Raw genomic sequence first — 20903 nt, 5'->3', positions numbered from 1 at the left:
TCTTACAATTTAAAACCTGGTTCCTAAATCTCTGTCTTACCATTGTATAATCTATCTGATACCTTTTAATATCTCCAGGGTTCTTCCATGTATACAACCTTCTTTTATGATTCTTGAACCAAGTGTTAGCTATGATTAAGTTATGCTCTGTGCAGAATTCTAACAGACGACTTCCTCTTTCATTTCTTACCCCCAATCCATATTCACCTACTATGTTTCCTTCCCTCCCTTTTCCTACTCTCGAATTCCAGTCACCCATGACTATTAAATTTTCGTCTCCCTTCACTGTCTGCATAATTTCTTTTATCTCATCATACATTTCATCAATTTCTTCATCATCTGCAGAGCTAGTTGGCATATAAACTTGTACTGCTGTAGTAGGCGTGGGCTTCGTGTCTATCTTGGCCACAATAATGCGTTCACTATGCTGTTTGTAGTAGCTTACCCGCACCCCTATTTTTTTATTCATTATTAAACCTACTCCTGCATTACCGCTATTTGATTTTGTATTTATAACCCTGTATTCACCTGACCAAAAGTCTTGTTCCTCCTGCCACCGAACTTCACTAATTCCCACTATATCTAACTTTAACCTATCCATTTCCCTTTTTAAATTTTCTAACCTACCTACTCGATTAAGGGATCTGACATTCCACGCTCTGATCCATAGAACGCCAGTTTTCTTTCTCCTGATAACAACATCCTCTTGTGTAGTCCCCGCCCGGAGACCCGAATGGGGGACTATTTTACCTCCGGAATATTTTACCCAAGAGGACGCCATCACCATTTAACCATACAGTAAAGCTGCATGCCCTTGGGAAAAATTACGGATGTAGTTTCCCCTTGCTTTCAGCCGTTCGCAGTACCAGCACAGCCAGGCCGTTTTGGTTATTGTTACAAGGCCAGATCAGTCAATCATCCAGACTGTTGCCCCTGCAACTACTGAAAAGGCTGCTGCCCCTCTTCAGGAACCACACATTTGTCTGACCTCTCAAGAGATACCCCTCCATTGTGGTTGCACCTACGGTACAGCCATCTGTATCGCTGAGGCACGCAAGCCTCCCCACCAGCGGCAAGGTCCATGGTTCTTGGAGGGGGGGGGGGGGCTTACAGATAGCTCAACAACAATATTATGAGCAAGAATGTTGCTACTCACCATATAGTGCAGGCCAGCCTGGGTGGCCGAGCGGTTCTAAGCGCTACAGTCTGGAACCGCGCAACCGCTACGGTCGCAGGTTCGAATTCTGCCTCGGGCATGGATGTGTGTGATGTCATTAGGTTAGTTAGGTTAAGTAGTTCTAAGTTCTAGGGGACTGATGACCTTAGAAGTTAAGTCCTATAGTGCTCAGAGCCATTTGAACCATATAGTGCAGATGCTGAGTCGCAGATAGGCACAACAAAAAGATTTTCACACTTAAAGCTTTTGGCCAATGGCCTTTGTCAACAATAGACACCCCCACATACGTGCATGTGCACACACACACACACACACACACACACACACACACACACACACACACACACACACACACACACGACTGTAGTTTCAGGCAACTGAATCCACACTGCGAGCAGCAGCACCAGTGCATGATGGGAGTGGCGACTGGGTGAGGGAAAGGAGGAGGCTGGGGTGGGGAGGGGGAGGGATAGTATGGGGGGGGGGGAAGATTGTGGACAGTGAAGTGCTGCATGTTGGGTGGTGGGCAGGGGGGAGGTGGGGAAGGAGTGGAAAAGGAGAGAAATAGAGAGAAATAAATAAAAAAATAAAATAAATAAATACCAAATGGATGGAAATAGACTATCAAAACAAATAGTCCTACATTTCTGGAAGAAGAAATTGACAATAGCATGGATTACAGAAGTAAGGAAATATCTAGAAAGAAACAACATCAAAGAATCAGAAATAGCAAAAAGAAACGGTTTTAAAAATAAAATACTAAATTTGGAACGCTTTCAAAGCAGAAGAAATAAAAAATTGGGAACAACATCGACAGAAGAAAGGAAGAGACTTCATGGGGAGAAAATGAGGGAATATTAGAAAAATAGGAAACAACAACAAAGGAAGAAGAGGAACTGAAGTTGTTAACATGATCCTAGTTGGTCAGTAAGGTTGTAAAAAAAGAGAAGAAAAAGAAAAAAGAGAAGACTGGGTGTCGTGCTGGAATGACGGCTGTGTAGTGCTGGAATGGGAGCAGGGAAGTGGTCGAATGGGCGAGGACAGCGCCTAACGAAGGTTGAGGCTAGGAGGGTTACAGGAACATAGGATGTATTGCAGGGAAAGTTCCCACCTGTGCAATTCAGAAAAGCTGGTGTTGGTGAGAAGAATCCATATGAAGGATTTTATGTATGGCAGTGTGTTCAGCAGCAGCCTCATTTAGAAGAGATGCTCTCTCTCTCTCTCTCTCTCTCTCTCTCTCTCTCTCTCTCTCTCTCTCTCTCTCTCCCCCCCCCCCTCCCCCCCACCCACCCACCCACCCACGCACCCCTTTCTACTGTCTTTCCCATTGCATAAGGAACATTTTCTGCTCAACCATTGCAGATAAAAAGATGAAATTTGCATAGACTTTGTACATTGTGTAACACAATTTCAAAGTATGTTTTTGTCAAAGAAACTTAATTTTTTTAAAAAATAAAAATTGCTGTGTATCATACACATAAATTTAAAAAATTGTTGTGAGATTTCTGTGACTGATATTTTATTAAAAAGCCGGTAAACAGATTTCCTTATCTAATTACTAGGATTAGCTTACCACATTTTGAAAGTGACAAGTAAAGTAACCACTGAGAAAATGTTCCTCATATGACCTAGCCAGAAAGTTATTCCTACCAGTCTACTACACTCTACTTTGCTCAAAAACTGGCTGAGGCTCTTCTCCTACTGAAGGTAATTGCTAATCAGAATTTGAAATCTGATTTCTGGAGTTTGCTCCTTTTGATTATTATTATTCAGGTATGGGCCCAATAGGACCAATGATGTACAATCAATCAATGTCGCTTTTGATGGTTGGCCTTTCTTTGTGTCCAAATTTGTTTCATCCTTTCGGGATGAAGTCTCTTTCTTTCATCAGACCACATTTCCAGTCCATTCTCTAATTTCCCTGTGACCAACTTTCCAATCAAATATCTTTTGTGTGAGTGTTTTTCTGCCTGTAACATCTGCCTGAGTCTATTTTAAGATCCTCCTTAATCGCAGCGATCCATTTAATTGATTCAGTTTTGGCCTTACTTTTGTTTTCGTAGAATTCTATTATTTGTTTTGTCAACCTAGTGGGTGCTATTCTTTTAATGTGCCCGTAATTTTTATTTTTATTTTTTAATTTTTTTTTTATATCATCATGTATGTTTGTGTATTCTTCTATTTCCTTATTACTTCTCTGCCTATAAGTTTCTCATCAGTAATTTTGGGGCCTAATATTTTCCTTACAATTCTTCTTTCTTTTGAATTTCTGCAATATCCCTCTTTCTATTTAAAATTAAACTTTCTGCTCCATAAAGACATTAAAGTTTGATTACAGTGCTGTAATGCTGAAGATCACTGAAATTAGAGTTTTTTTATTATAAATAAATTTTTTATTATAAATATTCTGTGTTAATCTGAATGCAGTTGCCATTTTTTGACAACAAACTTCCTTTTCAGCTTTTTCCAGACCGTTTTCTTGTACAATTTACCCCAAGTATTTAAACTGAGGCACCCTTTTTATTTTTCCATAATTTGTGTTCGAAAACTTTGTTGCTTGTTTGTTACATGTCATATATTCCATTTTTTAAAATGATATTTGTAGTCCTACTTTTCCCCAACTTCCGTAAGAATTTCAATTTCAATTTTTTTTTTTTTTTTCTGTGTTAATATACCTAGTTAAAATTGCCAGATCATCTGCAAACGTGAGGTAATCTACTCTAATATTACTTCTATCTGACTGACTGATTGATCTATATTTTGACTCAACTTTTGCTCTCGACATTCTGTAATTACCTTTTCCAAAACACAGTTAAAAAGTAATGGGAAGAGGCTATCTCCCCTTCTCACACCATTCTTTAATGGTACAGAAATTTTTCCCATGATTTTAACTTTGGAGCTAGTGTCGGTTTATGTTTCTTTAATCTGAGTTTTATTATCTAGTCCTTGTTCCTTTAAAACTTGGAAAAGAGATTCACGATCAACTGAGTTGTAGTTTTAAATTAAGAACTTGTTCTGGAAAGGATCTGTTTGGTCTGAAGCCTGCATGGTCTTCACCAATTTTAGGTTCTAACTCTTCTTAGGTTCTAACTCTTCTTGGGCTCAATCAAGTAAACATAGTGATACAATTTTGTATGTGGCAGGGAGAAGAGAGATTCCTTGGTAATTATTAACCTTGGTTCTATCCCCTTTTTATGTAATGGATGTATTAGGGCAGTTTTTCAGTCCTTAGATATTTTCTTAGTTTGCCAGATATGTCCTATTAGTTGAGTGATCCCTTTTATAGTGTTAGGGCCAGCTGATTTTAGTAGTTTTGCAATTATACCTTCTTCTCCAGATGCTTTCTTGTTTTTAAGTCTCTTAATTTGTTTAGTTATTTCGATTTTGACAGGTTCTTGAGAGTCAGGGTTAGTGTTATTAGTTTGCTGTGGTTGCAATTTGTTCGCTGGTTCTGGACAGTTTAATAGTTTTTCAAAATAATTAGCAAGTACCTTACAATTTTTCTAGTTGTTAAGAGCCAAACTGCCATTTTCATTTTTGAAGCAAAGGCTTTGAGTTTTGTAACTGGTTAGTTTTGTTTTGAGTGGTTTATAGAAGTTTCTCATGTTGTTCTTTTGGAAGTCTTTTCAATTTCTAAAAGTTGAGCATTTTTGTAGTTTCTTTTAGTCAGTTGGATTATTTTAGACGTTTCTTTATTACAGTTAGAAAGGTTTTGTACGTATTTTCAGTTTTGTTACTATTCCAATTTTTGAATGCCTCATACCTAGACTTAATTGCTGTTTCACAATCCATGTTCCATGAAGGGTGTTTTTGTTTCTTTCAAAGCAGAATTAAATTTTGTGTTGTTTTGATGAACTTTTCTTTTAGGCTATACCAATTGTTTTTTGTCAAGTTCACTTGTTAGAGTTAGCAGTGTCAAATTTTGGATAACTTTTTTTAAGAGTTTTTGAGGTTGAAGTTTTACTTTTATTCACATTAAATAATAATCAGAATCAATATGAGCCTTTTTCCTAACTTGAACATTTAAAATTTCTTTGTAGTTTGGGTATGAAATTGCTACATGGTCGATTTGAAATGGTTTGAAGGAATTTTCGAGATGATGCTTTGTAACGTTTCCCAAGCTTCATTAACTTCTTCAAGTTTTTTATGGTTATACTTATGGACTGACATATGGGCATTAAGTAAAGTGTATGCTTCATTTGCGCATTTAAGAGAAATTGTCATTAGTCAATTATTAAGGGTTTTATCTCTGTTATGGAATTTAAAATATTTTTGGAGACTGCAAAAGCAGCTCCCAGATGTGGTGTATTATTAAGTATTCTTTTATCAGTTTTACTTTTAAAAAGATGATAATTGTCAAAATCCATGATGTAATTGTCCGTCGTTCGTGTTTCCTGTAGTGCCAAAATTTGAATCTTTTGTTCTTTTAATGTATTTCCCAATTTATGAAGTTTACTTGGTTGCAAAAGTGTTTGTATGTTAAGTGTTGCAAAAATGTATTTGTTTTGGTTTTAAGTTGGCCAGAGGAATCTGACTTCCTCTGTTGAATCACATTCCAATTTAACCTTGTCACCCCAGAATCCGAAAGACCAGTTGCGCCAGTAATACTGGCCGTGGATTGACCACCTGGGGTAATATTGTGATTATCAAAATGCTCCATGATGATTGTACCTGGAATCAGGTGGGGATGAGTAGGCTCACTGAGTGAACTCGGTGTGTTAAGACTGGAAGGCTTAGTTCCAGAGTGTAAATTTCAGTCACTCCACTGGTGAACAGATGCTGATCACTTTGCTGCTTACTACAAGACAGACCCAAAGTGGATTTGGTTTCATTTTCCCTTGGTCCGGGACTGCTTATTCTGTATTCCCAGCTGTCCACCGTATCTGATGGAACGTTCACTGTCTGTACATACGGTCTGTCCAATACCCTACGCAAGGTCAGCTTCTCAGACTTTTAGTTATAAAGTCTTGAAGCCGTTTGATTATTATGTTTTACTTCTTCCCAGTTCCCATTATCTATTTCCCCTTTAAATCTATCTGATTCAAAATAGGCCATGTCTAATTCTGTCTGAAGACCACAAATCTGGCTCTGGTGCAGATACCTGCCACTTAGTTGTGGAGGTGAGAACTAAACACCATCCAGTGTCTCGAGGCGGCACCACAAACTGACTGACTGCTAGACTGACCGCTAATATGGCTTCAACAAGTTGTTCGAGGGAATCCTCACAATTAGACCGCTGCAGCTCTCACCAGAGAACTCGCAGCCAGAGTAGGGCCGCGCAAACAGCTAACACACATAAGGCTAGTTTGCAAATGGTGCATGAGGAGGAGAGCTCTGACAGTTCTGATAGTTCCGACAGTTCGGGTACAGGTAGACTCTACATAGACTTGGGTAGGAGAGAGTCGGAAAATGATAGGAGAGAGTCGGAAAATGATAGGAGAGAGTCGGAAAATGATAGGAGAGAGTCGGAAAATGATAGGAGAGAGTCGGAAAATGATAGGAGAGAGTCGGAAAATGATAGGAGAGAGTCGGAAAATGATAGGAGGGAGTCGGAAAACGACAGGGAAAGCGAACAGCAGGAGCAAGTTATAGTAAATGTACTGACCGTGAACTCATTCTCAGCCCTAGAGAACAAGCTGCAAGCGGGCATAAAGGGCCTAGGACAACAAAAATTCGGGGGGGGGGGGGGGGGGAGATGTAGAGGATTAAATCGGAACTTGAAAGGAAGGAAATAGGGTTCCACACATATTCTATCAACCCGAAACAGGCTCTGAGAGTAGTACTAAAGCACCTACCCATCGATACTGAGGAAGAAAATGAATTAATAGAGGAAGGATTCGTAGTACACTCAGTTCACCAATTCTCAAAACCCCTCAGACTGCAGAAGAAAGTCACGGTATAATAAACTGGAAGGACATGGGCAGTGCCATAGCTGTCAAAAATTTAATCACTCGAGCAGCAACTGCAACTTGCAGCCGAGATGTGTAAAGTGTGCAGGCCCCCACCTTACCAAGTTTTACAAGCAACAGAGAGTGGCAAACCCGGTATGTGCCAACTGCAAAGGCCCCCACCCAGCAAACTATCGCAGATGCGAAGTATACCAAAGATTGGTGCAAAACCAGAGGCAGCAGAAAACTGCCCTAGCAGCAACAGCCGCATCAAATGCTCAGGCTCGTCAACAACCAAACTTCGAAGTCCGAGCAAGAGATTTCCCGAGTATGTGACCATACAGGGCAGCTATGCCCGCTCCCACCGCCCAATCTACGTCCGCGGCACCCCCTGCGACAGTGCAGGAGACGACCCTCCCCCCAGTCCCATCTACACCTCCCCCACCCACAATACAGGCTTTACCTCCACCGCCAGTTCCGGAAAAGGCAACTGAAACAACAACAAACAATACTGCAGTCCCAGCGCAGGAGCAGCCACAGGTCGGGCCAAATGCGGACAGCGATCTCGGCAGTTTTCTGAGGGAACTCAGAGAACTGGGGAAGCTGTTTGCGGGGATAAACCTGGGAGCAGTGTTACAAAAAGTGAAAGAAACCATAGCGGCAGTCCGAGCCATGAAAGATAGATATGCAAAAATGCTAGTAATTGCTGAAGCAGCTACGACACTCTTCTGTAATGAACCGTAACAGTACTAGAGAGTTCAAAATGTTAACATGGAATGCAGACGGTATATCCTCAAAGATCCCACAGTGACAGTCATTCCTAGATCGTCACGCCATAGATATAGCCTGCATTCAGGAGTCGCATCTAAAGCCAGCTGTTCGATTGAAGGTGCGAAATTATTCCGTGCACAGGCTCGATAGGCAAGACCGCGCAGGTGGACTAGTTGCCGTCCTTGTGAAGCTGAGGATTTGTCACCAGATGATTGAAATGCCAAATCTGGCCACGGTCGAGGTGGCCGTCATCGAATTAAAAGTCGGTAACCACATAGTTAAAATAGCATCGGCATATAAACCCCCGCATATCAACTTCGGCAAGCAGGACCTTCAACACCTGATCGAAATCGGAGAAAGAGTCATAATAGCAGGGGACCTGAACTCCAAACGTGTGGACTGGGGGTGCAACACGACAAATGCTGGAGGCTGGAGATTGAGAAGGTTTATCGAGAGCAATCCCCAAGTGGGAATAATTGCTCCCAACGAGCCTACTGACATCCCCTACAACCCCGACCATGCACCGGACATCCTAGATATCTTCTCATGGAGGGGCCTGCCTTGGAGGGCTGCGCCAACAGTCCATTATGAGCTGAACTCAAACCACAACCCAGTTGTCCTGGAATGTGCCAATGTCGAAGACACAATCCGGAGGATGGCAAACACAACGTATCAAACTAACTGGGAACAATATACCGCCCTGGTAGGATAACAGCTGGAGGACATTCCGCAAATGCGGAACGAGAGGGAGGTGCACACAGCAGTAGAGTATTTCACAAACGTCCTCCAGACCTGTGCTCGAGAGACAAGCACCAGGGTAGCCACCAAGCCTGGCGCCAAGGACCTGCCTCCTGATATCTGGGAGCTGATAGTCGCAAAGTGGCGCGTGAGGAGTGATTGGCAACACTATCGTGATCCTGCCGATCATTGCTTGCTTAGGCGGCTTGAAGCCCAGGTAAAGGAAAGACTGATACAGCACAGAGGCCTCTGCTGGGTAAAGAAACTTAGGAATGCAGAACAAGACATGAACCGAGTATGGAAAATCGCAAAAGCACAGAAGGCTGCTCCCAGGGTAGACAGACCACTCCGAGGTCTAAATGGGCTAATACACGACGATGAGGATAAGGCAGAATTACTGGCGACATTGTTAGTCACAATTCTGTACACACGTCATTGAAGATGACGAGAGTGACAGGCAGGAAGAAATAATAACTGGACGAGTGGCTCAATTAAGGCAAGAAAGGCCAGATACAGAATTTATTCCTGTCTTCGATTGACTTGTGTGTGCCTACATCAGGCGCTTAGGGAATAACAAATCCCCCGGTCCTGATAAGGTCTGTGTCCCATACCTGAAACACCTGCCTCCCAACGCAATCACCTACCTCACCGCACTATACAACCAGTGCCTTTCCCTAACCTACTTCCCAAAAGCCTGGAAAACTGCTCAGGTCGTAACCCTACCTAAACCCAATAAGAACCTTATCCTTCCACAAAACTATAGACCCATCTCACTCCTGTGCTTTCTAGGGAAAGTACTGGAGTGCCTGATCCTCAGCGCCCTATGCAAATTCCTATGAGACAATAACACAATCATCCCTGAACAGTTTGGATTCCGTCCTGAACATAGCACCCTCCATCAATCCCTGCACCTGGTGGAACACACATGCAGGGCGAGAGACTGGAAACACAGCACAGGAGCAGTCTTTCTTGATATTGAGAAAGCATTCAACAAAGTCTGGCATGATGACTTAATATACAAGTTATCCCAGTTAGTCATTCCAGGACATACCATCAACATGATTGACTCGTTTCTGGGAAGGCAGTACCACGTCAGATGCGGCAAACATGTAAGCGCGATCAGGGATGCTGTGGCAGGAGTTCCGCAGGGCTCAGTTCTTGCCCCCGTATTATACTCGCTGTAGACAAACGACGTGCCAAAGGCGGCAGGAGGTGAGATAGTGATGTATGCCGATTACACGACGGTTTACAGGAGTTGCAGCAACCTCAATTTCATAACAAAAAAGCTGCAGGAGCACTTGGACGAAATTGTAAAATGGTGCAATATTTGGAAAATAAAGATAAATCCTGAAAAATCCGTAGCAGTCATGTTTACGAGAAAACTGACCAAAAAAAAAAGAAACTGACGTATTTTTATAGCTGAAAAGGAAACAGAATGGAGTGGCTCAGCTACATACCTCGGCCTTTAACTAGACAAACGCTTAACCTTCTCAAAGCAGATAAACAGATCCAGAGGTAGAGGCTACACTGCTTTCATCCAACTGTACCCACTCTTAAAAGGTGGAGGACTCAGCATAGAAATGAAACTTAGATTATGCAGGGCAGTTATACCGCCAAGTATGTCATATGGATCAGAATTTTGGTCCATGGCAGGAGACGGACATCTGCAAAAAATTCAGAGACTCCAAAACAGAATCCTCCGCGTCATCGCCGACACAGACCGCTACACACCAAACACACACATTAAGGACCTCTTAGAGGAACCATCCATCTATACCTATATTAAAAGAAAATCAGAAAAACTCTATGAAAAGGCACCTACCTCGACCCACCAACTAATAAATCAGTTAGGATCCCATTATCCTGATGCTACAGACAAGCGTCCAATATCAACATTAACCAGAGAATTCAGGGCACAACAGTTACAGACAAAACAGGCAGACATGCAAACATGATTTCGATGAACTACAAAAGCTATTCCTCTAAATATCATAAAGCCATATTAGAAGTCAGATGGGCAAAGCCTTGTGGTGCTTCTGTGGAACATTAATAGAGATAAGCAACTCAGTGCACCCTTTAGGAGATACAGATGGTGAAGGTGTACAGTGTCACAGTAACATTGGCCTATGAGTGTACTATATTCAAAGATTTGGAGGGCAGTGTTGTTGTTGTTGTTGTGGTCTTCAGTCCTGAGACTGGTTTGATGCAGCTCTCCATGCTACTCTATCCTGTGCAAGCTTCTTCATCTCCCAGTACCTACTGCAACCTACATCCTTCTGAATCTGCTTAGTGTATTCATCTCTTGGTCTCCCTCTACGATTTTTACCCTCCACGCTGCCCTCCAATGCTAAATTTGTGATCCCTTGATGCCTCAAAACATGTCCTACCAACCGATCCCTTCTTCTAGTCAAGTTGTGCCACAAACTTCTCTTCTCCCCAATCCTATTCAATACCTCCTCATTAGTTACGTGATCTACCCACCTTATCTTCAGCATTCTTCTGTAGCACCACATTTCGAAAGCTTCTATTCTCTTTTTGTCCAAACTAGTTATCGTCCATGTTTCACATCCATACATGGCTACACTCCATACAAATACTTTCAGAAACGACTTCCTGACACTCAAATCTATACTCGACGTTAACAAATTTCTCTTCTTCAGAAACGATTTCCTTGTCATTGCCAGTCTACATTTTATATCCTCTCTACTTCGACCATCATCAGTTATTTTACTCCCTAAATAGCAAAACTCCTTTACTACTTTAAGTGTCTCATTTCCTAATTTAATTCCCTCAGCATCACCCGATTTAATTTGACTACATTCCATTATCCTCGTTTTGCTTTTGTTGATGTTCATCTTATATCCTCCTTTCATGACACTGTCCATTCTGTTCAACTGCTCTTCCAAGTCCTTTGCTGTCTCTGACGTCATCGGCGAACCTCAAAGTTTTTACTTCTTCTCCATGAATTTTAATACCTACTCCAAATTTTTCTTTTGTTTCCTTTACTGCTTGCTCAATATACAGATTGAATAACATCGGGGAGAGGCTACAACCCTGTCTCACTCCTTTCCCAACCACTGCTTCCCTTTCATGCCCCTCGACTGTTATAACTGCCACCTGGTTTCTGTACAAATTGTAAATAGCCTTTCGCTCCCTGTATTTTACCCCTGCCACCTTCAGAATTTGGAAGAGAGTATTCCAGTTAACATTGTCAAAAGCTTTCTCTAAGTCTACAAATGCTAGAAACGTAGGTTTGCGTTTTCTTAATCTTTCTTCTAAGATAAGTCGTAAGGTTAGTATTGCCTCACGTGTTCCAACATTTCTACGGAATCCAAACTGATCTTCCCCGAGGTCCGCTTCTACCAGTTTTTCCATTCGTCTGTAAAGAATTCGCGTTAGTATTTTGCAGCTGTGACTTATTAAACTGATAGTTCGGTAATTTTCACATCTGTCAACACCTGCTTTCTTTGGGATTGGAATTATTATATTCTTCTTGAAGTCTGAGGGTATTTCGCCTGTCTCATACATCTTCCTCACCAGATGGTAGAGTTTTGTCATGACTGGCTCTCCCAAGGCCATCAGTAGTTCTAATGGAATGTTGTCTACTCCCGGGGCCTTGTTTCGAATCAGGTCTTTCAGTGCTCTGTCAAACTCTTCACGCAGTATCTTATCTCCCATTTCGTCTTCATCTACATCCTCTTCCCTTTCCATAATACAGGGTGATTCAAAAAGAATACCACAACTTTAGAAATTTAAAACTGCAACGACAAAAGGCAGAGCTAAGCACTATCTGTCGGCGAATTAAGGGAGCTATGAAGTTTCATTTAGTTGTACATTTGTTCGCTTGAGGCGCTGTTGACTAGGCGTCAGCGTCAGTTGATGCTAAGATGGCGACCGCTCAACAGAAAGCTTTTTGTGTTATTGAGTACGGCAGAAGTGAATCGACGACAGTTGTTCAGCGTGCATTTCGAACGAAGTATGGTGTTAAACCTCCTGATAGGTGGTGTATTAAACGTTGGTATAAACAGTTTACAGAGAATGGGTGTTTGTGCAAAGGGAAAAGTTTTGGACGGCCGAGAAGGTGCTACTGTAACTGGACTACAGTATCTGGAGATGTTAGAGAATTGGCTGTTCCCTCAGCTCGAACAAGAAGCACAACAATTCATATTTCAGCAGGATGGAGCGCCACCATATTGGCACTTATCTGTCCGTAACTACCTGAACGTCAACTACCCGAGGCGATGGATCGGCCGCCAGGCAGCCCGTGACAGAGCACTTCCTCGCTGGCCTCCAAGAAGCCCTGATCTTACCCCCTGCGATTTTTTCTTCTGGGGGTATGTTAAGGATATGGTGTTTCGGCCACCTCTCCCAGCCACCATTGATGATTTGAAACGAGAAATAACAGCAGCTATCCAAACAGTTACGCCTGATATGCTACAGAGAGTGTGGAACGAGTTGGAGTATCGGGTTGATATTGCTCGAGTGTCTGGAGGGGGCCATATTGAACATCTCTGAACTTGTTTTTGAGTGAAAAAAAACCTTTTTAAATACTCTTTGTAATGATGTATAACAGAAGGTTATATTATGTTTCTTTCATTAAATACACATTTTTAAAGTTGTGGTATTCTTTTTGAATCACCCTGTATTGTCCTCGAGTACATCGCCCTTGTATAAACCCTCTATATACTCCTTCCACCTTTCTGCCTTCCCTTCTTTGCTTAGAACTGGGTTGCCATCTGAGCTCTTGATATTCATACAAGTGGTTCTCTTTTCTCCAAAGGTCTCTTTAATTTTCCTGTAGGCAGTATCTATCTTACCCCTAGTGAGACAAGCCTCTACATCCTTACATTTGTCCTCTAGCCATCCCTGCTTAGCTATTTTGCACTTCCTGTCAATCTCATTTTTGAGACGTTTGTATTCCTTTTTGCCTGCTTCATTTATTGCATTTTTATATTTTCTCCTTTCATCAATTAAATTCAATATTTCTTCTGTTACCTAAGGATTTCTACTAGCCCTCGTCTTTTTACCTACTTGATCGTCTGCTGCCTTCACTACTTCATCCCTCAGATCTACCCATTCTTCTTCTACTGTATTTCTTTCCCCCATTCCTGTCAATTGTTCCCTTATGCTCTCCCTGAAATTCTCTACAACCTCTGGTTCTTTCAGTTTATCCAGGTCCCATCTCCTTAAATTCCCACCTTTTTGCAATTTCTTCAGTTTCAATCTGCAGTTCATAACCAATAGATTGTGGTCAGAGTCCACATCTGCCCCTGGAAATGTCTTACAATTTAAAACCTGGTTCCTAAATCTCTGTCTTACCATTATATAGTCTATCTGATACCTTTTAGTATCTCCAGGATTCTTCCAGATATACAACCTTCTTTTATGATTCTTGGAGGGCAGTATGCCTACACAACATTGTTTCCCCAACCGTAACACATGCACCGCCAAAGTGATCATATTCGTCAATGCTTCTGTGTTCATTACATGTTCTCACCTCTTGCCATGTAAGTGTACTGCTGCCACCCCCCCCCCCCCCCCCCCACCCCGCCCTCCCCCATTTTTCCTTCCTGGCCAAGAGACACTGCTTCGCAGCCTGTTTCATATGAACTTTTCATACCAGCACCAGTTTTTCTGTTTTTGCTCGGTTGGCAACTCTCCCAGAAACATATCTTTTGTCTTTTGTTCCCATAATGCACCTGGCCTCGACCTTCACTAGTCCCTGTCCTCCAGCTCCTTACCCCTTTCCTACTTCCACTTCAGTACTATCTATGGCCTTTATCCCGCCAACACACCTATAAAGTCCTTTCCTTTCTACTTCTCTGCCTTTTCCATTGCCCCCCCCCCCCCCCCCCAAGCACATTACCCTGATGCTGTACCTCTCAGCCATATCCAGTTCCTAACATGACTCTGTACACTTTCAAAGGTTGCACTAGCATCTTCCCCCACCCCTACACTGCCACTCCTCCCCATGTGCACCCCACACATCTTCTGTACCCTCATTGCTCACTCCAGCTAGATCCTTAGCACTCAGAGATGACAGTGGCCTTATGTGTGTGTGTGTGTGTGTGTGTGTGTGTGTGTGTGTGTGTGTGTGTTTTACAGAGAGGGAGAGGGAGGGAGAGGGGGGGGGGGGGAATTAATCGGTATTGCAAATTTATAGTTTAAGTGTTCGGAGCTTAATGTTACATTGAGCAAGTTGTTCAGATTTTATTTTATGTAGACAGAATTAATTAAGTGGATATAAGTACGAAAATGTGAACTTTCTCCTAGTGAATTTTATGGTGGATGTGCATTTCTGTGCAATGTTGAAAACTTTGTGTACGTAGACAGTTTTTCCACTGCTTTTGGCTCTTTATTTTCATATTCATCTTTTAGAATGATACATTTTGTGCTCAGATTGTATTATTTGAAACAAAAGTTACTTCAATACAAACACCAGGAAAATTTTCTAGAATGAAATCATTCTCTGGAACAATACAGTACGTGCCTTTGTGCTACTTTCTGACAATAGTGTAAATATACTTTAAAGATGTAGCTGATGCTGTCAATGTGTAATTTTAGTCATTCCATGTCACTGAAGGCCCTCTTTCATGATGAGATTTATGGAACATGTATGTATGTATGTATGTATGTATGTATGAATGAATGAATGTGATGGTAATACTAAACGTCAAATTATAAAACTGTGTTCCTCTACTTTTTAGTATACAATTTTTATGCATTTTTTTCTCTTTTAGATTGATATGCCCTCTGATTCATGGCAGATTCCTGTAAAATCTTATGAATCTAATGACACAAATCTGTCTCCTGACAATGAAGTAAATCATGATCAAGAGACTTTGAAAATTAAACAAGGCCATGTCCTAACAGAACTGTTGGAAACAGAAAAGGTGTATGTATCAGAGCTCGGATCTATTATAAAGGTAAGTTTGATAACGTATGCTAAATGATTGTGAAAGAAACTAGCCCATTTGATGAAAAATGAAGTTTTTATGTCGTATGAACATTGGAAAGTATGTAAGTGAACTTAAAACAGACAAGCACATTTGTATGCAGACCTGCTTTGAAATGTGCAGTGTTGTTATGAAATGTAAAGCTTTATTTATACTTCCCATAGTCATACTCTTTGCAACTGTCAATGTATTCTTTATTTTTAAATTATCTACAGTAATGTTTGTAACAATTGCAACACACAGGAAAAGTGATGTTGTTGTTCAGCCTTGAAAGTGTGTGTAGAACAGTGTATGAACAATAAGTAACTAAGATACTAGAGAAAGATTGTTTATACCATCCATTCCTGAGTACCCAGAGATGCCATTGTTTCATAACTCAGTGAAGAGCTGTCAGGGGAGATGAGAACATGAGAGCATGATAGCATATCATGTCAACATTAAGGAGTACAATATCGGTGCCGGAAATAGTTCGATCAGGGTAATGCGTGAAAGCAGTGAATAGATCATCTCCATATGTGACAACATGCCGATATTGGATCACAATCCTTGACAACACAGGATATGGTGACACACATCTTTTTTTCTCAAATAAACTATAAGCCTTTGTCCTCAGTGTTGTCTCAATGTAAAGTACAAAGATATGTGGGCACAGGCAGAAGTTCTATAGCTAAGTGGAGGTAGTCAATCTGTGCATATTGTGTCTTTTGCTGGACAGTCCTTAAATTAATTACTTAAGCAATTATTATTATTTACTATTAATTTAATAGAGAAGTGAGAAAAATTTGACAGAACACTGAAAGAATTAACAAGAGGACTTCACAGCAATCAGAGTTTTGTAAATTTTTATATTTGTAACTCATGATGTTCAGGCCTCAAAAATAGCTCTCCAAAAATAGTTCACTGCAATTCTCAGAAATACTGGAGAAAATCAACATTGAATTTTTCTGACCATTTTTAATATGCTAAACTAAAGTGGTGGTATTTCGACAAGCAGCTTGGCTATATGTTAAAGTGCTCATTTACATCTACATCGACATGATTACTCTGCAATTCACATTTAAGTGCTTGGAAGAGGGTTCATCGAACCACAATCATATTATCTCTCTACCATTCCACTCCTGAACAGCGCGCGGAAAAACGAACACCTAACCCTTTCTGTTCAAGTTCTGATTTCTCTTATTTTATTTTTATGATCATTCGTATCTATGTAGGTTGGGCTCAACAAAATATTTTCGCATTCGGAAGAGAAAGTTGGTGACTGAAATTTCGTAAATAGATCTCGCCACGACGAAAAACGTCTTTGCTTTAATGACTTCCATCCCAACTCGCGTATCACATCTGCCACACTCTCTCCCCTATTACGTGATAATACAAAACGAGCTGCCCTTTTTTGCACCTTTTCAATGTCCTCCATCAATCCCACCTGGTAAGGATCCCACACCGCGCAGCAATATTCTAACAGAGGACGAACGAGTGTAGTGTAAGCTCTCTCTTTAGTGGACTTGTTACATCTTCTAAGTGTCCTGCCAATGAAACGCAACCTTTGGCTCACCTTCCCGAGTTCCAGTCCTGTTGGAACCAAATTTTTAAACAAACATGCATGTTGCGTGTTTAGTGAGCATCTATGTGACGCATAAAATATAAAAATACAGAAAAAATTAATTTGTAATTTTTGTTAAATCATAAAAGATTGGTAATTAAGAATTTTTATTTGCAGTCAAAACTGGATTTTCATGTGCAATGTAGAATTAGAAATAAGAATTAGATGTGTTAATTAGTGTGTATTCAATAAATTTTATATTTAAATGTCATAGGTACTTGAACTACGTGGAAAAACCGAAAAAAATAATGACCAAAATGAGGCTCGATCTATTGATTACCAGTCTTGTGGACTTAATGTATTCTATGTTTTCCAAGAATGATCATAGAGCATGCACCTTTATTTAAAAATTTGATTGCACCTACAATCAAACTCAGGCCACCCACTTAGTGAACAAGCACTTTGCCACAGAGTCACACAGCTAGTCAAAAAATATGAACCTTATTTTAGCATATTGAATATGGTTGGAGAATTTCAAAGTTGATTTTCTCGAGAATTTTTGTGAGTTGCATTAAACTGCTGTGGGAGAGATAATTTCTGAACTTAACATACCACAAATTTAAAAAAAAATTAGAAAAATCCAATTCCCATGTGAGGCAATACAGACCCTATGGTTTATTTCAGGAGATAGACTGGAGGAAGGCAAACCTACACTTACAGCATTTGCGAATTTGGAGAAAGTTTCTGAAAATGTTTATGGGAATATAGTCTTTGAAAATCTGAAGGTAGCAGGGATGAAATACAGGTGGTGAATGGTTACCTACAGCCTGTACAGAACCAGACTGCAGTTAAATGTGAGAAGAAGAGCTTGAAAGGCAAGCAGTAGTTGAGAAGAGAGTGAGACAGGGTTGTAGCTTATTCCAGTGTTATTCAATACATATGAGCAAGCAGTAAAGGAAACCAAAAAGATATTTGGAAGGGAATTAAAGTTCAAGGAGAACAAATTAAAAAAAGAAGGGTATACAGTCCTCAGAAATTGGGGTGTTACAGAAAAATGCTGGAGATTAGGCAGATAGATTGAAATTCCTTATTCATCCAGAAAACCTCTGCAGGTTGTGGGATGTCATTTACGCACACATGATGTCATTTGGACATGAGCATGCACGTGTGTGTGTGTGTGTGTGTGTGTGTGTGTGTAATAAATTAATTCTGTTAGATCTTGCTTTCTGATCAGTAGCAGTTTTTGCACATTCTTGGTTCAAGTCTGTTGTACTTACAGAAGATCTAAAGATTCTATGACTGAATAGAAGCAGTGGTCTAGTAAGAATACCCTTAGGGATTTATAAACCAGTGAAAATGAGGGAATGATTTGTATATTTGTGTAGCACTATTTGTAGTGGAGGGTTTAAAGACTGATGTCCTTACAGACTGGACATGGACTCATATTTTTGCCTGGTTTCACACTATGTTTATTAAAGTTTTTATTTATCTCTCTTAAATTCCTTTCTGTGTATTTGCGGATGGATATGTGTGTGTGTGCAAGTGTATACCTGTCCTTTTTTCCCCCTAAGGTAAGTCTTTCCGCTCCCGGGATTGGAATTACTCCTCACCCTCTCCCTTAAAACCCACATCCTTTCGTCTTTCCCTCTCCTTCCCTCTTTCCTGATGAGGCAACAGTTTGTTGCGAAATCTTGAATTTTGTGTGTATGTTTGTGTTTGTTTGTGTGTCTATCAACCTGCCAGCACTTTCGTTCGGTAAGTCACATCATCTGTGTTTTTAGATATATTTCTACATACTCACGCGTTTACAGAATACAAATGCAGGAAAGTCGAAGGATCAAAGAGTTTTGAAAGAGAGGCCTCCAGGTATCTGTTGTGGTACATTGTGAATTTCTCTTATAGCTGTTTTATGGGTCAAGATATGACCGGCTAGCAGTTGTTCTTCCCAGAATAAAATGCCATACTGTAGAATTCTGTGGAACTGGGCAAAGTGTACAGTTTGGACAGTGTGCAAGCTTGCTTAGTGTGCAAGTAAACATATGCTGTAGTGTTCTTTCTCAAGTGTCACATTTGTGTTTGTTATGTGTGTCTGCTATTTAAAATCATGTTATAGCCATATGCCTAAAATTTTTTGTTTGCATTGAGTGTTTAATTCTGCTGGGGTTTGGCACAGAGGTGTTCAAGGTTATGCCCCTTAAACAGAAGTTTGGAGAAGTTGTTTTGGGTATGTTTATTATTAGCTAATTTCCATCAAACCAGTAATTTAAGTGGTCTATAGCTTTATTGTAGTTCTCTTGTAGTTTTGCTGCAAGAAGGATGCTAGTGTCACCTGCAAACTAGCTATTTATTTCTGATTCAGTGCTTAGATCTAGGGAGATTAAATGACTGAATTGAATTGATGAAAAAAGAAATTTGTAGCTCAATGTGACTAAAAGAAGGAATGAGTTGATAAGACATATTCTAAAGCATTAAGGAAATATCAGTTTGATAATGGAATGAAGTGAGGAGGGTAAAAGTTTTAGAGGGAGATAGATGGAACAACCAGCAAATGGATGTAAGTTGTAATAGTCATGCAACAGTCAAGAGGCTTACACTGGATAGATTAGCATTGAGAGCTACATCAAACCAGTCTTCAGACTGAAGACCACAGTAACTACAGAAAATTAATGGTAGATTAAAATTGTATGTTGGACTACGAATTGAGCTATTGATGTATGATCTCTCCATCCCTTGCAACTTCACTCCTGCCAATACCTCTTAGCGTCTACACAATATTCATCTTCCAGAACATTTCACACTCCATTACAAGGTGAAAGATGCTAGCTGTTCATTTTATTGCATTTGCAATATAATATAGGCAGTTACTAGTTTTGGCTATTATCAGCCATCTTCAGGTACTTCCAGCTTTGTTATGGTACAGCATACATACGTCATCTATGTTTTTGGCTGCCTCAGCATTAAAATACTGGGTATTAAAAAAAAAGTCCAGGAAGGTACCTATATAGACATAATGCTGAATTCTACTTTGAAAGTGGTGGGGGTGCGAGCGGGGTTGGGGGGGGGGGGGCTGTAAGAGGGAAGTGATAGGCACATAAAGTTACCTTTTACGATAGTGAACCATTTTTAAGTAGAATCTTGTAACATATTCAGAGCTCAAGCATAAAGTGGTAACTCAAATAGAATGACTTCTGACATGCCAACCAATGTGATGTGAAATCACACATCCCACTTTTCTATTACATCCTGGAAGCTATGGATAAAGGCATTTGAGTAGATACAGTATTCCTTGATGCCAGAAGAGCATTTGACTCAATACTACACTTAATGTTTGTTAACAAAAGTATGACCATGTGTGGTACCCAAAAAAATCTGTGACTAGATTGAGAATTTCGTGGTAGGGAGAAAACAGTCTCACAGATAATATTAATTACGTAAGGGAAAGATAGATTGCTACTTACCATAAAGGTGTCATGTTAAGCTGCAGACAGGCACAATTAAGACACTTACACATTCGCTTCCAGCATTCTGGTCCCAGCTGCAGGTGGTGGTGGTCATGTGTGCACGAGGCATGCTTGTTTGTGTGACTAAATGGTGTGTGTGTTTCTCTTTCTTTTTGTGATGAAGACTGTGGCCAAAAGCTAATGTGCAAGTGCCTTTTAATTGTGCATGTGTGCAACTTAACATGTTATCTGTATGGTATGTTACAATCTATCTTTTTCTTACATTGTAACAATATTATGAAAATGAAAGTGCTACTCACTATACAGCAGAGGTGCTGAGTTGCAGATAGGCGCATCAAAAAGACTGTCACAGATAAAGCTTTCGGCCATGAA

The 20903-nt window shown here is 40.5% G+C and overlaps 1 protein-coding gene across 1 annotated transcript in view; it reads left to right on the top strand.

The window, feature by feature from the left end:
* Positions 1 to 20903, top strand: part of LOC126194677 (guanine nucleotide exchange factor DBS-like) — a 373302-nt gene that overhangs the window by 266395 nt on the left and 86004 nt on the right. The window contains exon 14 of the mRNA XM_049932882.1: positions 15315 to 15500. Within this exon, the coding sequence (XP_049788839.1) occupies positions 15315 to 15500 (186 nt within the window). The remainder of the gene's footprint in view (positions 1 to 15314; positions 15501 to 20903) is intronic.

Source organism: Schistocerca nitens, chromosome 1, assembly GCF_023898315.1.
Source record: "Schistocerca nitens isolate TAMUIC-IGC-003100 chromosome 1, iqSchNite1.1, whole genome shotgun sequence".
Classification (NCBI taxonomy): Eukaryota; Metazoa; Arthropoda; class Insecta; order Orthoptera; family Acrididae; genus Schistocerca; species Schistocerca nitens.
This window is presented reverse-complemented; position numbering and strand designations above follow the sequence as displayed.